The sequence below is a fragment of the Schistocerca americana genome, chromosome 6, assembly GCF_021461395.2.
Source record: "Schistocerca americana isolate TAMUIC-IGC-003095 chromosome 6, iqSchAmer2.1, whole genome shotgun sequence".
NCBI classification, from domain to species: domain Eukaryota; kingdom Metazoa; phylum Arthropoda; class Insecta; order Orthoptera; family Acrididae; genus Schistocerca; species Schistocerca americana.
Genome location: NC_060124.1, coordinates 431,120,433 through 431,133,687, shown reverse-complemented (window position 1 = coordinate 431,133,687; position 13,255 = coordinate 431,120,433). Strand labels below are relative to the sequence as shown.

At 40.8% G+C, this 13,255-nt stretch overlaps 1 protein-coding gene across 1 annotated transcript in view; it reads right to left on the bottom strand.

The window, feature by feature from the left end:
* LOC124619402 (T-complex protein 1 subunit delta) overlaps positions 1-13,255 on the bottom strand; it is a 100,236-nt gene that overhangs the window by 19,427 nt on the left and 67,554 nt on the right. The window contains exons 7-10 of the mRNA XM_047145758.1: positions 8,806-8,945; positions 8,548-8,644; positions 8,050-8,291; positions 7,854-7,952 (exon numbers count right to left, since the gene is read on the bottom strand). Of these exons, the coding sequence (XP_047001714.1) occupies positions 7,854-7,952; positions 8,050-8,291; positions 8,548-8,644; positions 8,806-8,945 (578 nt within the window). The remainder of the gene's footprint in view (positions 1-7,853; positions 7,953-8,049; positions 8,292-8,547; positions 8,645-8,805; positions 8,946-13,255) is intronic.

Genomic DNA, 13,255 nt, shown 5'->3' with positions numbered 1-13,255 from the left:
ATGTATGGTATGGTTGCCACTGAAACAAGTTTTCCTTCATACTCAGCAGACTTTGTCCTCGACTTTTTCGGTCTTACAGTGTATTTTATCTGGCATTTGTTGCAACCATCCGTATGGAACACACCCTGTAGGTGCTTCAATTTGGCTGCTAGACTGCCTTGATCTGAATTTTCATGTGCTCTGTGCCTTAGCGAGCTTACATCATCAGCTTGTTGCAAAGTAGGAAGACAGTTGGAGTCATGCAAGTACAAATCTGTACTTGTCAGTTTATATTAAATGCTGTGTCCTAGTGTGCCATATAATCTTTGCTTGATGAGCACATCCGGAAATGAAAGCTGAATATTATGTTTCCATTGTGAATTTGATATTTTCGTGCAGCAAACTCAGGTGCTGCAAGAAGTCTTATAGACGAGATGATGCCCGTGCGGCCAGATTATGGAAGTATCATCCACATACCAAGAAAAGCATAAGGGCTTGTAGACTGTTGACTCCAGAGCTTGTTCAAATGACTCCATAAAAATACTGGCCACCACTGGCGGTAGCGGGCTGCCTATCGCACTCCATCTATTTGTTCATGGTAATTTCCATTTCATAGAAAGAAGGTTGACGTAATCACAAATTCAAGCACTTTTGTTAGCTAGTTGAAGACGGAAGTGTTGCTGCAGACTGAGAGCTGGCCTATTTGTCTGTGGTTGCTGTATGCACAGCAGTGATTGTGTGCTGGCTCACCTAAGCAGACTTGAGCCGTTGGAACTAACTAACACACACACACACACACACACACACACACACACACACACACACACACACACTGAGAATGTTGGGTATATGTTGTGTATGTAAATATTATCTTCAGAACATGTACTGTAATCTGCTTCTCACTAAATCAACGTTTTCTGACAGCTACCTGTGAACAGAGCATTGCTGGAGTGTGTTTGAACTAAGCACATTAAGTTAGCTGCCTACAATGTATTATGTTGCTGTTTACTGTGCAGATTTCTTCCTGTTAGTGTGTGATTAACCCGACAGTTGGTTGCCTACAAGTTTTCATGTTTTTGTACAATGTAATTAACTAAGCCGTGTGACTGGACACAGACAATAGAGGTAGCACAAGTTTGTTCAGAGAATACAAAAAGGTTGGTACCTTTTTTTAGCACTGTACCGTTTCAGGTTAGTTTAGGGTATTTCCTGGCATCTTCATATGCCAAGGTGGACTGATATTAAAACATGGGAGGGAGGGAACGGATTTCTCAGCTAAAAAATATACCTTTTCTCGAGTGAAAATATACTTTTTCCAGCGTGACAATGCACTAAAACACCATGTGAAAGTACATTATACATAGAAAAAGAACTTCCCACAATTTTAGGAAACAAAACACAGCAAAAAAATGCTTCTTGGAAAGACCTGATATGCAGCAACACATACACTGCATATTTTTGTACTATGAAAGTATAAATATGAATTCCACCGAAGACAGCATGGTAGCTTTCAAACCAGTGAAATTGAGATTGTGCTGCATGATGCACTTTTGTCAGCCAATTATGCTCATGCCACGTGGTCTCATAAGACAATGACAACAGGTATTCAAAGTGTATGACACATGGTGCAGTCAGCCAATAGCAGCATCAGTGTGAAGTAGCGCGTAGATGCAAGTAGGAAAAGTTCATGGTTTAAATTAATATACATACAGTACAGCTACAAGGAAAGTTAAGTGTTCACTTAGTATACAGCTCGACAAAGGTTCTTTGCTGTTCCCCCTCTCCTCCGCCTCCCCTCAAGGGTGTGCTTAAGGGAGGCTCCAAAGGGCCCAGCTTAAATTGCAGCTCCTGAATATTTCTGACAAGCACAATTATAAATATCAATGCTGTGCACCGAACATTTGTGGATAGAAAAGACAGTTACATGTGAAATTACTCAAGAACTCACACCCCCCCCCCCCCCATTTTTTAAAGGGATTATTATACTTGTTGCCATCATTATTGCATAATTTGTAATCTCCAAAAAGAACTAAAACAAATATGAAAAACTAACCTTGAAGCTTGGTCCTTTTTAATGTTTGTTCCCCTTTAAGATATATCAGACACAAATGTGCCAGTAAAATTCTAAATACTGGCATAAATGGCTAGTCTTTTGGGCCAACAATTTTTCTAAGTGGCTAGTCCTCAAAGTGTTAAATTTTGAACAAGAGTCTAATGCTCTGTGATTTAAGAAATTTGTCGCACGTTTTCACATTTAACACAATTATTCTTATGTAAACAGAAATTGACTGCAAAAGTAACAATTCTCAAAGCATCATTCACAATATTTTCCTGTGACCTATTAAAAATCTGAACAGTTGTGACATCATGTTCATCAAAAGCAGTTTGTTGTTACAAAGTATTACATAGTCTTCGTTCTAAAGCCTTTGACACACTTTGCTGTTGGCAGACGCTTGGGTGTGCACTATGTTTTGTTGTTGTAAATGACATATTTTCTTAAGTTTTATTTTGGTGTTATTCTCTCATTTATGTTTTACTGCTGCAGTATTATTCTGCATTAATGGGCTAAAGTAAAATTCCTTGTTAGAGTACCAGTGCTTACCAATCAAAAGTACAAAAATTTTGCTGAAAAATCAAACAATGAAAAATTCCCAGGAATCTAAAATATTCCTGTGTTTTCCTGGATGAAAACTCCTAAGTTCTTCCCAGATTTCATAGTTATCTCGGGTTGTATACACCCTGAAGGAAGGACTACCTATTTTTAAAAATTAATGTCTCAAAAACTAAAATTAAGATGGCTAGATGAATGCAACAAACAATATGTTTATTGCAAAAGTTGAAGGAATTTTTTACAGAATTATACAAAAATAGTTAAAGGTGCTAACAGAAGGCACTGCAATCACAAAATCAGTGCTTATAAATAGTGTGCTGCAGCTCCTAGTGATCAGTTCCACCACTGAAATGGTAAAGGAGGTTAGCATACAGAAGGAAGAGGTAGAAATCATGTGTACCAGTTAACAACCTGTTTTTCGGTGTTAGAATATCACAAGTTGGTACACAGTTCTATAGCAACAAGGAACAGTTTTCAAACAAGATTTAATATTACAAAAGGTTCCAATGGGAAAAAAACATTCACAAGCTATTCACCAAATTCCTACAGACAGGCATCGTTGCTTGTGATCTAGCAGGGAATGCTGGCCCCAGGCAAACTGTAGCTTCTCAATTCACAGAAGGACTCAAATGACGACAATCAGCAGATAAAACGTCCAGCACAGCTTGGACACCACTCAGAACTTAATTCAGCTATACTGACAATGGATAATACCCACAAAGTACGCACACAGCGTTCGGAACAGCCGCGGCTACAGGAAAATGCTACAGCTATTGCTATTGGTCAGTGCACATCAAGGACAGAATGCCAGATGTGGCGTGGACCGCAGAGGGAACGCCTAGCACAACATAGGCATAAATACCGGACTTCTTCCACACTGGAATCAGTATCTGATAGAACCTGAAGAAGACTGCGAGTCACGCAGTTGAAATATCGTGCAGGAAAGATGCGAATAACCAGCAGAAACCCGATTAAATCAACACGACATGCTCAAAATGTTTTGCAATGTGTTAAATTAAATATAAAAACCAATAAAATTGACTAGTAGCATAAGATACACATAAGCAATTGCTTTTGATTGTTTTATTATGCTATTAAACTCATTTAAATTTTATTAAGATTTAAGTTTTATTAACAATTCTGTGCTGTACTGAATTATGAATTTAGTTGTTTGGGCAGGTTGTCTGTATTTTCTGTCCAAGTGGTCAATAAATGTATTAGCATTTTACTTTCAACCCAAACTCAATCGATTCCACCCTTTAATCCTAATGGTTCTACTGCATATAACAGCAGCAGCTTAAGAGTATGAGGATATTGAATAACCACAGTGACTCCATAGAAGCGATGGAAAAAACAGATGCCTATAAATATCTAGGATACAGACAAAAAATAGGAATAGATAATACAAATATTAAAGAAGAACTAAAAGAAAAATATGGACAAAGACTAACAAAAATACTGAAAACAGAACTGACAGCAAGAAACAAGACAAAAGCTATAAATACTTATGCTATACCAATATTGACCTACTCATTTGGAGTAGTGAAATGGAGTAACACAGACCTAGAAGCACTCAATACACTTACACGCTCACAATGCCATAAATATAGAATACATCACATACATTCAGCAACAGAAAGATTCACATTAAGCAGAAAGGAAGGAGGAAGGGGATTCATAGACATAAAAAACCTACATTATGGACAGGTAGACAGTTTAAGAAAATTCTTTCTAGAATGAGCAGAAACTAGCAAAATACACAAAGCAATCACTCATATAAATACATCGGCTACACCATTGCAATTTCATAATGACTTTTACAACCCTTTAGATCACATAACATCAACAGATACGAAGAAAGTAAATTGGAAAAAGAAAACACTACATGGCAAGCACCCATATCATCTAACACAGCCGCACATCGATCAAGACGCATCCAACACATGGCTAAGAAAAGGCAATATATACAGTGAGACAGAAGGATTCTTGATTGCAATACAGGATCAAACAATAAACACCAGATATTACAGCAAGCATATTAATACCACAACAGATAAATGCAGACTTTGCAAACAACAAATAGAAACAGTAGATCACATCACAAGCGGATGTACAATACTAGCAAATACAGAATACCCCAGAAGACATGACAATGTAGCAAAAATAATACATCAACAGCTTGCCTTACAACATAAACTTATAAAACAACATGTTCCCACAGACAAGTATGCACCACAAAATGTACTGGAGAACGATGAATACAAATTATACTGGAACAGAACCATTATAACAGATAAAACAACACCACATAACAAACCTGACATCATACTCACCAATAAAAAGAAGAAATCAACACAACTAATCGAAATATCCATACCCAATACAACAAATATACAAAAGAAAACAGGAGAAAAAATTAAAAATACATCCAACTGGCTGAGGAAGTCAAGGACATGTGGCATCAGGATAAAGTTGACATCGTACCAATTATACCATCAACTACAGGAGCCATACCACACAATATCCACCAGTACATCAATGCAATACAGCTACATCCAAACTTATATATACAACTACAGAAATCTGTAATTATTGACACTTGTTCAATTACCTGAAAGTTCCTAAATGCAATGTAACATATACCGTACAGTTAAAAGGAAGTCACGCTTGATCAAGGTCCGCGTCACCTTCCATTTTTAACGAGACTTAACGTCTGAGACAAGAAAGAAATGATAATATTCTCATGCTGAGAAATTTACTTGATAGTCTGAACTCCAGCATTTTTTTCCTATGTCATTTAATTTCACTGGCCCCATAACATCAACACATTCACAATTATGTAACACCCTCTTCCTTCAATTATTTCTAACCAATAACATACTCCAAGAATAATGTGGGTTTGACTAACAACTTTACAAAAATTTTGAAACCATTGGTGAGTGATATCTAAACAAGTTACTGGAGGAAAAAAAAAAACAGTTCTTTTTTATAAATACAAAAAGACTGTAGCCTACCCAACAGCTACACCTAACGTATCTCAAAGAATTTTAGTGAAACATGGTGGTACAAAATAACTGTTTAATGGATCAGTGGGTTCAGATTACTAGGAGGAGTAACAAGGATCCTAACAAGATCTGAATGTATTCTGTTAGAAACTACGATCTTAAGTAACTTCAGATATCACGGAGTCACAACTTACCATCACTTGTCTCAAACATTCTAAAATGACAATAACACTAAATAGGACGATAGATTGCTACTCACCACACAGAGTAGGCACTGAGTGGCATACAGGCACATCAAAAGAAGACTGTTAGTTATTAACAATAAACCCAATTCCTTAAAGAATTTTCCATGTATGAAACAGCTTAAAACATTTGATTACTTCACAAATGAGTTAATGTGTTAAATACTTGACATTAAGCATGTAAATGAGAAAAAATTTAAAGAGATTTGAAATGATGTGTAGAGTTTACTGGAAGGCACTAAGTGCTCTTGCTATGAAACACAATCTGGGTGCCACACACTCCACTTTAAGTGAAAGGAATCAAACAATGGAAAATCCAGGATGGAATGTAACAATACCAGACAAGGAAAGGTGCTACTCACCATATAGCAGAGATGCTGAGTCGCAATAGGCACAACAAAAAGATTCACACAATTATAGCTTTCGGCCATTAAGGCCTTTGTCAGCAGTAGACACAAACGTGCGCACAAAAACGCGCACGCGCACACGCACACGCACACACATATAACTTGCACACATGTCTGCAGTCTCAGAGAACAGAAACTACACTGTGAGCAGCAGCACCAGTGCATGATGGGAGTGGCGACTGGGTGGGGGTAAGGAGGAGGCTGGGGCGGGGAGGGGGACGGATAGTATGGTGGGAGTGGCGGGCAGTGAAGTGTTGCAGTTTAGACAGAGGGCAGGAGAGAAGGAGCGGAGGGGGGAGGGGGGGGTAAATAGTGGAAAGGAGAGAAATAAAAAGAAATTAAAAGACTGGGTGTGGCGGTGAAATGACGGCTGTGTAGTGCTGGAATGGGAACAGGGAGGGGGCTGGATGGGTGAGGAAAGTGACTAACCTCTTGATGAGTAGATTGTGACAACATTTTAAATTCAGTTGATAGTTATGTAAAATATTGAAAATCAAATTTTTATTCCTCCTGGAAGCCATCAGATACTCTTTGAGGGTAACTATCCATCCTATTTCATACTGTTATTCCATGTCAGATGTTCCATGTTTGACATTCTAAATTAAAAAATTGGCAGGAGAAATTACTATCTCCTATTGTCAACCATGCAAATTAAATTACTTGAATTGTAACCACCCATATTTCTTGTCAAATCTCCAAGTGGGTTTGATAAGTAAGATGGTGCTGAAAAAGTCATCTAGAACATTAATACATCTCTATGAGTGTAGATAAAAGGAAATGTCCTGACTCATTAGCACACAGCCCAAACCATTAAGGATAGAAATTTGAAATTTGGAGAGGGTGTTGATCTTATACTGTAGGTCTTGTTTAGTATGGGATTATTCAAAATCCCACCCTAGATGTGGTGAAGTAGGGGATGGAAGGTTTTCTGAAAATATGTCACTACTAAAGCAATTTTTGAACTATAACTATGAAAAGTGGTAATTGTTTTCTCAAAAAAGTGCTTCGGCATTTTTTGAAATGCAAGCACTAAGGAGGTTAAATAGTAGGTGGAAGTTTGTGTTTAACAAATCATCATTAAAGAACTTATAAAGCACTTTTGAAGCTACATTTATGGAAATGGGCATTTGACTTCTCAGTTAAAAATAAAAAAATTACACATTTCAGTGCTTTTGGAAATTTAACCCCTATGGGGGTGAAATAGGATATGGAAGTTTCTATGGAAACATCACTGTAAGAACTCTAAAGGAAGGATTAACAAAAATCTCAGACTCCAGCTACCAGAATCATTTTTTGTCAGAAACTCAGAAGCACACCCTATAGTCAGAATGAAAAGTTTATAAGATGTTGCAATTTTTGAACAACACAAAAATTTGATAAAAAAATCTGTGGAGACCACCCAATCTACATAAGCGAAGCAGTGAGCACTAAGCTAGTCACACAATAAAACTTCATGGAAACCAACTGTTGTCAAATTTACAGCATCAGACAGGAGCTAACAGCAAAAAAAACTTAAATAAGCATGCTGAAATATCTCAATGACTATCATCAGTGGCTGGCTAGCAAATTAAAAAATCACTTAGTAGAATTTCAATAGTATTAGATCTACCTGAAACAGTATGCATCTACACCAGTAATAGTTTGTGAATACTGGGCAAGACGGAGAGCAAGTTCTATTTCCGGTGCACCACCTCCAGCAATAAGAGCCCTGAAAACAAGTCTAAATTAGTAACAGCACATCATATGGACAACATAAGAAGACAAAAGCAAGCTTTCAAACTCAGATTAAGTTAACTACCACTGACCTTTTTTTCACTAGGCAGCGAACAACACACAATGCATCATGCAGTGACCTGTCTGCTTCATCAAGCACCAATTTATTGGATCCTCGCACTAACACTGTCACTGTACGACCCGCATTATGAATGCCTGAAACTTTCACAAATTTCCCTGTTGCTCCAGCTGCAACCTCCTCTACCAACTCTGCTGATCCCAAGTGCTCTGGTACAAAGTGATCCAAGCTAGCAATCGGCCTCAGGCCAAGTGTCTGTAAACAGCAATAATGTTATCACTACTTTGATCAAGTATACCACGTGCTAAAGCAAAAAGGATCAAATGTGGAGGGAGAATATGTGATAGATGAGGCTCAGAAGGAACAAACATCAACATCACATCTGCTTTCAGATGTGTTGTATGATTCAGGAGACGATCACAGCCAAGGGATATGAATTTTTATGTAACTTTCAGTTCACAATTCTGCTTAATACATAAGTGGAAAATAATCACAATTTTCCTGTAGTTACCTTTGACACAAACTCGATATCTTCACGTTCTATATCTTTTATTACCATTACTTTAATTTTGTCCAAGAAATGTACTGCCAGATCACTTATAGCATCCCTGCAAAATACATAAAGTTATCTTCAGAAAAAATAAGTTAAAAGCCACTAAAAATAAATTGCAATACATAAAACTGGATCACAAGATCATATATAAACATTCAGCTCTCAAAACTAAAACATTAAATTATAAATGCTGCAGAAATAAATCTAGTGACATACCGAAGTATAGATTTCTGAACAAGCAACACATTGCAGCCTGCTTTCTTGATCTGTTTTACTATATTAAGTATGTAGGCACGTTCTTCCTTCAGAACACGGTCCATTGCTGCGTAATCTGATACTATGACATTGTGGTCCATCTGCAATTAGAAATGATTTTTGCCTTTACAAATGTCTGGTTGTGTCTATGTGCGGATGGATATGTGTGTGTGTGTGCGTGTGTGTGTGTGTGTGTGTGTGTGTGTGTGTGTGTGTGTGTGTGTGTGTGTATGTGTGCGTGTGTGTGAATCCTTACCAAATCTGTTACCCCCGGAAACCATCCTTGTAACCATTGATGCCATGCTGCAAACCAGAATTCTTAAGTGGTTGTTTCACTAATTGATTGATTGATTGATGGGTTTTATGGGACTAAATGGTGATGTCATCAGTCCTGTGATCAAAAGTTAACTAGCGTAAGATAGATGTGTCTGCTAAAAGTGGGCAGATCTAGTCAGAGGGGTCAAACTATAAAGTGAGGAAGTTAAAAACCCATACAGTAGAAGGCAAAAAAGGGTAAGCCAAACCTAAAAACCAGATAAACAGATGGATAGAATGAGGCCCTTGCAAGGAGAGTGGTCGTGGGTTCCAGACCCAGAAAACTTTAAGAGAGGTTCCAACCACAACCACCCTGTCCCTGCTTCAAGAGTAAGCAAAAGCTTTTAACTGAAAATAAAAGCCACTGTCATTTAGGATACTGAAGACCATTTCAACCAACGATGAATCGTCTGCTAACATTAAAACATTGAATCTGGAAGCCTATAATTAGCACGGGCGGCCAAAAGAAGGGGACATTCTATCAATATATGGGATACTGTTAGTCTGGCTCCACAGGCACACTGTGGGGGTAGCCCATTACACAAGAGAAAACAATGGATGAATCTGGTCTGACTGATGAGTAGATGGCATAAGACAGTGGACTACTACTAAGAGGAGCAAAAGGGAGAGTGCCAAACTGCAGTAGTCTCCTTGATTGTGCGGAGTTTATTACTGAGAGCAGTACTGCACCAGATATCATACAAGTTTTGGGCAAAGAGAAATTTCATGTGGGTCTGCATAGCTACACCTGGAATCACAGGGGGGAATGGGGAGTAAGTATCTGCCTCTCTAGCCAAGTGGTCAGCCAGATCATTCCCTGATATGCCCACATGACTTGGAACCTAGAGAAAGACAACTGAGCAGGCAGCACAGCCAAGAACAGAGAAAAGGTCATGGATAGCAGAGACCAAAGGGAAAGGTGAAGAGAGTAGCACTGGCCTATAGCCTGCAGGCTCCTCATTGGATCAGTACATATTAAAATACTGTGGAGGGAGGCCTGAATACCAAAATGGAGGGACCTATTAATGGCTACAAGCTCTGCTGTGAACACACTACATGATCATGGCAGTAAATGGTGTTCCATGGCAGTAGGAGATGTAAAAGTGTATCCCATCTTATCTATTGTTTTAGAAACATCAGTGTAGAAGACGGTAGCACCCTGGAACATATAAGACACCGATATATCATAGGGACGACAGCGACCTTAGGACCCTGGAATAGGTCAGTCCTTATCAGTTGTCTAGGCACCATCCGAGAAAGGGGGGCGAGGATGCAGGAGGAAATGCACGAGGTACATTACAGTGGGTGGGAACGGCAATCCCGACGGGGGAAAGTGAGACACAGTCCAATCAGTAATCCCATCCAAGGGCAAACACTAGGAGGAAAAAGTCCCTCATTTGCAAAGAGGGCGAGGTACAGAGAATGGTCAGGGAATCACCGCCAGATTGACCCCATACTGAAAAACAGGTTTTAGAGTGGAAATGGCCACTGAGCTATAAACCTGGATGAAACCAGAGCAAGTAAATATGGAGACGAGTAGCACGGTCTGCATCCCAAAACTTATGGGCCAGGAGGCAGAGAACATTAAGGTCCTGCATGCAGGTAGTCTTCAGGAGGCGAATATGGGGCAGCCACATCAGCTTTTTATCACAAAGAAGGACAAAGAAACGGGACTTCTAAGTGCTGGTTTCCTAAATAACATTCTGCATTGGGTATACTGTGCATCAACGGCAAAAATCCTTAACCCATGTTTTGGAGGGAGAAATATGGGAGCCATGGGAAAGTGCCTATGCACACGTCCATTGCATGGTGCCTTGGAGCCGGCATTCAGCAGATACTAACAAGTGGGAACTGCACCAAATGCAAAAATCGTTGGCATACAATGCTGGGGTAACCAAAGGCCCATTGATGGTGAGGAGAAAGACTGAACTTAACACAGAACCCTGTGGGATACCATTCTCCTGGAGCTGAGGGGTGCCAACTCTAACCCAGGAGAGGCGGTGGAATAAAAATTCGTGGATAAAAATTAGAAGGCGGCCATGAAAGCCCCAGTCATGGAGGCTAATTAAAATGTGATGGTGCAAAGTCATGTCGTATGCCTTATGTGATCAAAGAAGACCACGAAAAAGGACTGCAGTTTTCAATCTCAGTAAATGGTCAGCTGTAGATCATCCTTCCTGGAAGCTACACTGATACATGGACAAAAGGTTGGTTGGTTTAAAAAAGGGTGGGGGGAGGGGGGTGGGGGGGGGGGGTGGGGGGGGGGGGGGGGGGGGAAGGGACCAAACTGCGAGGTCATCGGCCCCTTGTTCCCGGTAAAACTATTACACAAGGGAAAGAAAGGAGACGAACAACACAATAACAGGAGAAAGGAAGAACCAGAAGAAGGACAACCAACACTAACATGGACAAAACAGGAAAAGAATACCACAGAAAAGAATACACAGAGAGAAGCAAGAAACCAGTAGAAGGGGTAAAAACAAGAGGGCAGATGAGCATGGCTGGCCGACCGTGAGAATAAAAAGGAAAAGCCAGCCACTCTGCGACACATTAAAACATCCACCCTGAAAGCATTAGAGTGGAGAACACAAACAGACAAAGGACATGCGCTAAAACTAAAAGAATGATAAAACCCATAGTCACATATAATAGGTAAAACTAAATCAGCCGATGAGGCATTGTCAGCTAAAATTAATGGCAATGAGCCTGGTAACTGAAGAGTCCGTCGCAGGGCAGCCAAAGGAAGACAGCTCACCAAGATATGGGCCATTGTCAGCCAGGCGCCGCACCGACACTGAGGTGGGTCATCACTGCGCGGGAGGTAGCTGTGTGTCAACCAAACGTGGCCAATGCCGAGCTGGTAGAGAACCACAGAGTCCCTGCGAGAGGCCCGCTTGGAGGACTGCCACACACTCAGTTTCCTTCATGGTACGTAGTTTGTTGCGTGTGCTGAGGTTATGTCATTTCGTCTCCCAAAGCCGCAAAACTTTGCGGCTTTGTACTGAACGCAGGTCGGTTGCAGAGAAGCCGATCTCCATAAGTCGTTTCTGCGTAACCCATTTGGCCAGCCTGTTGGCAAGTTCGTTGCCTGGGATTCCAACGTGACCTGGAGTCCAGACAAACATCACTGAACGACTGGACCATTTCAGGGCATAGATTGACTCCTAGATGGTCGCTACCAAAGGGTGATGAGTGTAGCACTCGTCGATAGCTTGTAGGCTGCTCAAGGAGTCAGAAACGACTCCCCAGGGCATGAACGGATGTGCTCAGGAGCACAAGATATAGCCACCAGCTCGGCAGTAAACACACTGCAGCCATTGGGCAAGGAATGCTGTTCAATATGTCCTTCATGGACACATGCAAAGCCGACCTGATCATCACCCATTGAGCCATCGATGTGAACCACTTCATGGCCTCAGTGCATGTCAAGAATCGAGAGGAAGTGGCAGTGGAGAGCTGTGGAGTTAACCGAGTCCTTAGGGCCATGTGAAAGGTCCAGGCAAAGCCGCAGCCTAGGTGAACACCATGGAGGTGTATGTGAGTGGACCTCAAGTGTAGGTGGTAAACACAAGGACTTCAGTTTGGAAAGAAGGGATTGGACATGAACTGCAATTGGAAGCCCTGACTTGGGCCACCAATGCAGGAGCTGAACCGCCGTGGGTGGGAAAAGGAGATGGTGATACGGATGCGCAGGAGAACTACGAACGTGTGCAACATAACTCGGCAGGGGCTTGAGCATAGTGCTCAGCAATTGCGTTTGCGTCAGTAGATAACATGCCATTGATGTTAACACTGGGAACACCTGTTGGGGTCTGGTACCTGAAAACATGTTTGATCTTTGCCCAGACTTGGGAATGTGACATATGGCACCCAATGGTGGAGACATATCTCTCCCAACACTTCTACTCCGTCGTTCGGTAAGTTGACGAACGCGGGCACGGAGACGTTTAAAAGCTATGAGGTGCTCCAGGGAAGGGAGCCACTTATGCCACTGTAGAGCTCACCGATGCTCCTTAACTGCTTCAGCGACTTCCGGCGACCAGCAAGGGACTGCCTTTCGCCAGGGGAACCCTAAAGAGCGAGGGATCGTGTTTCC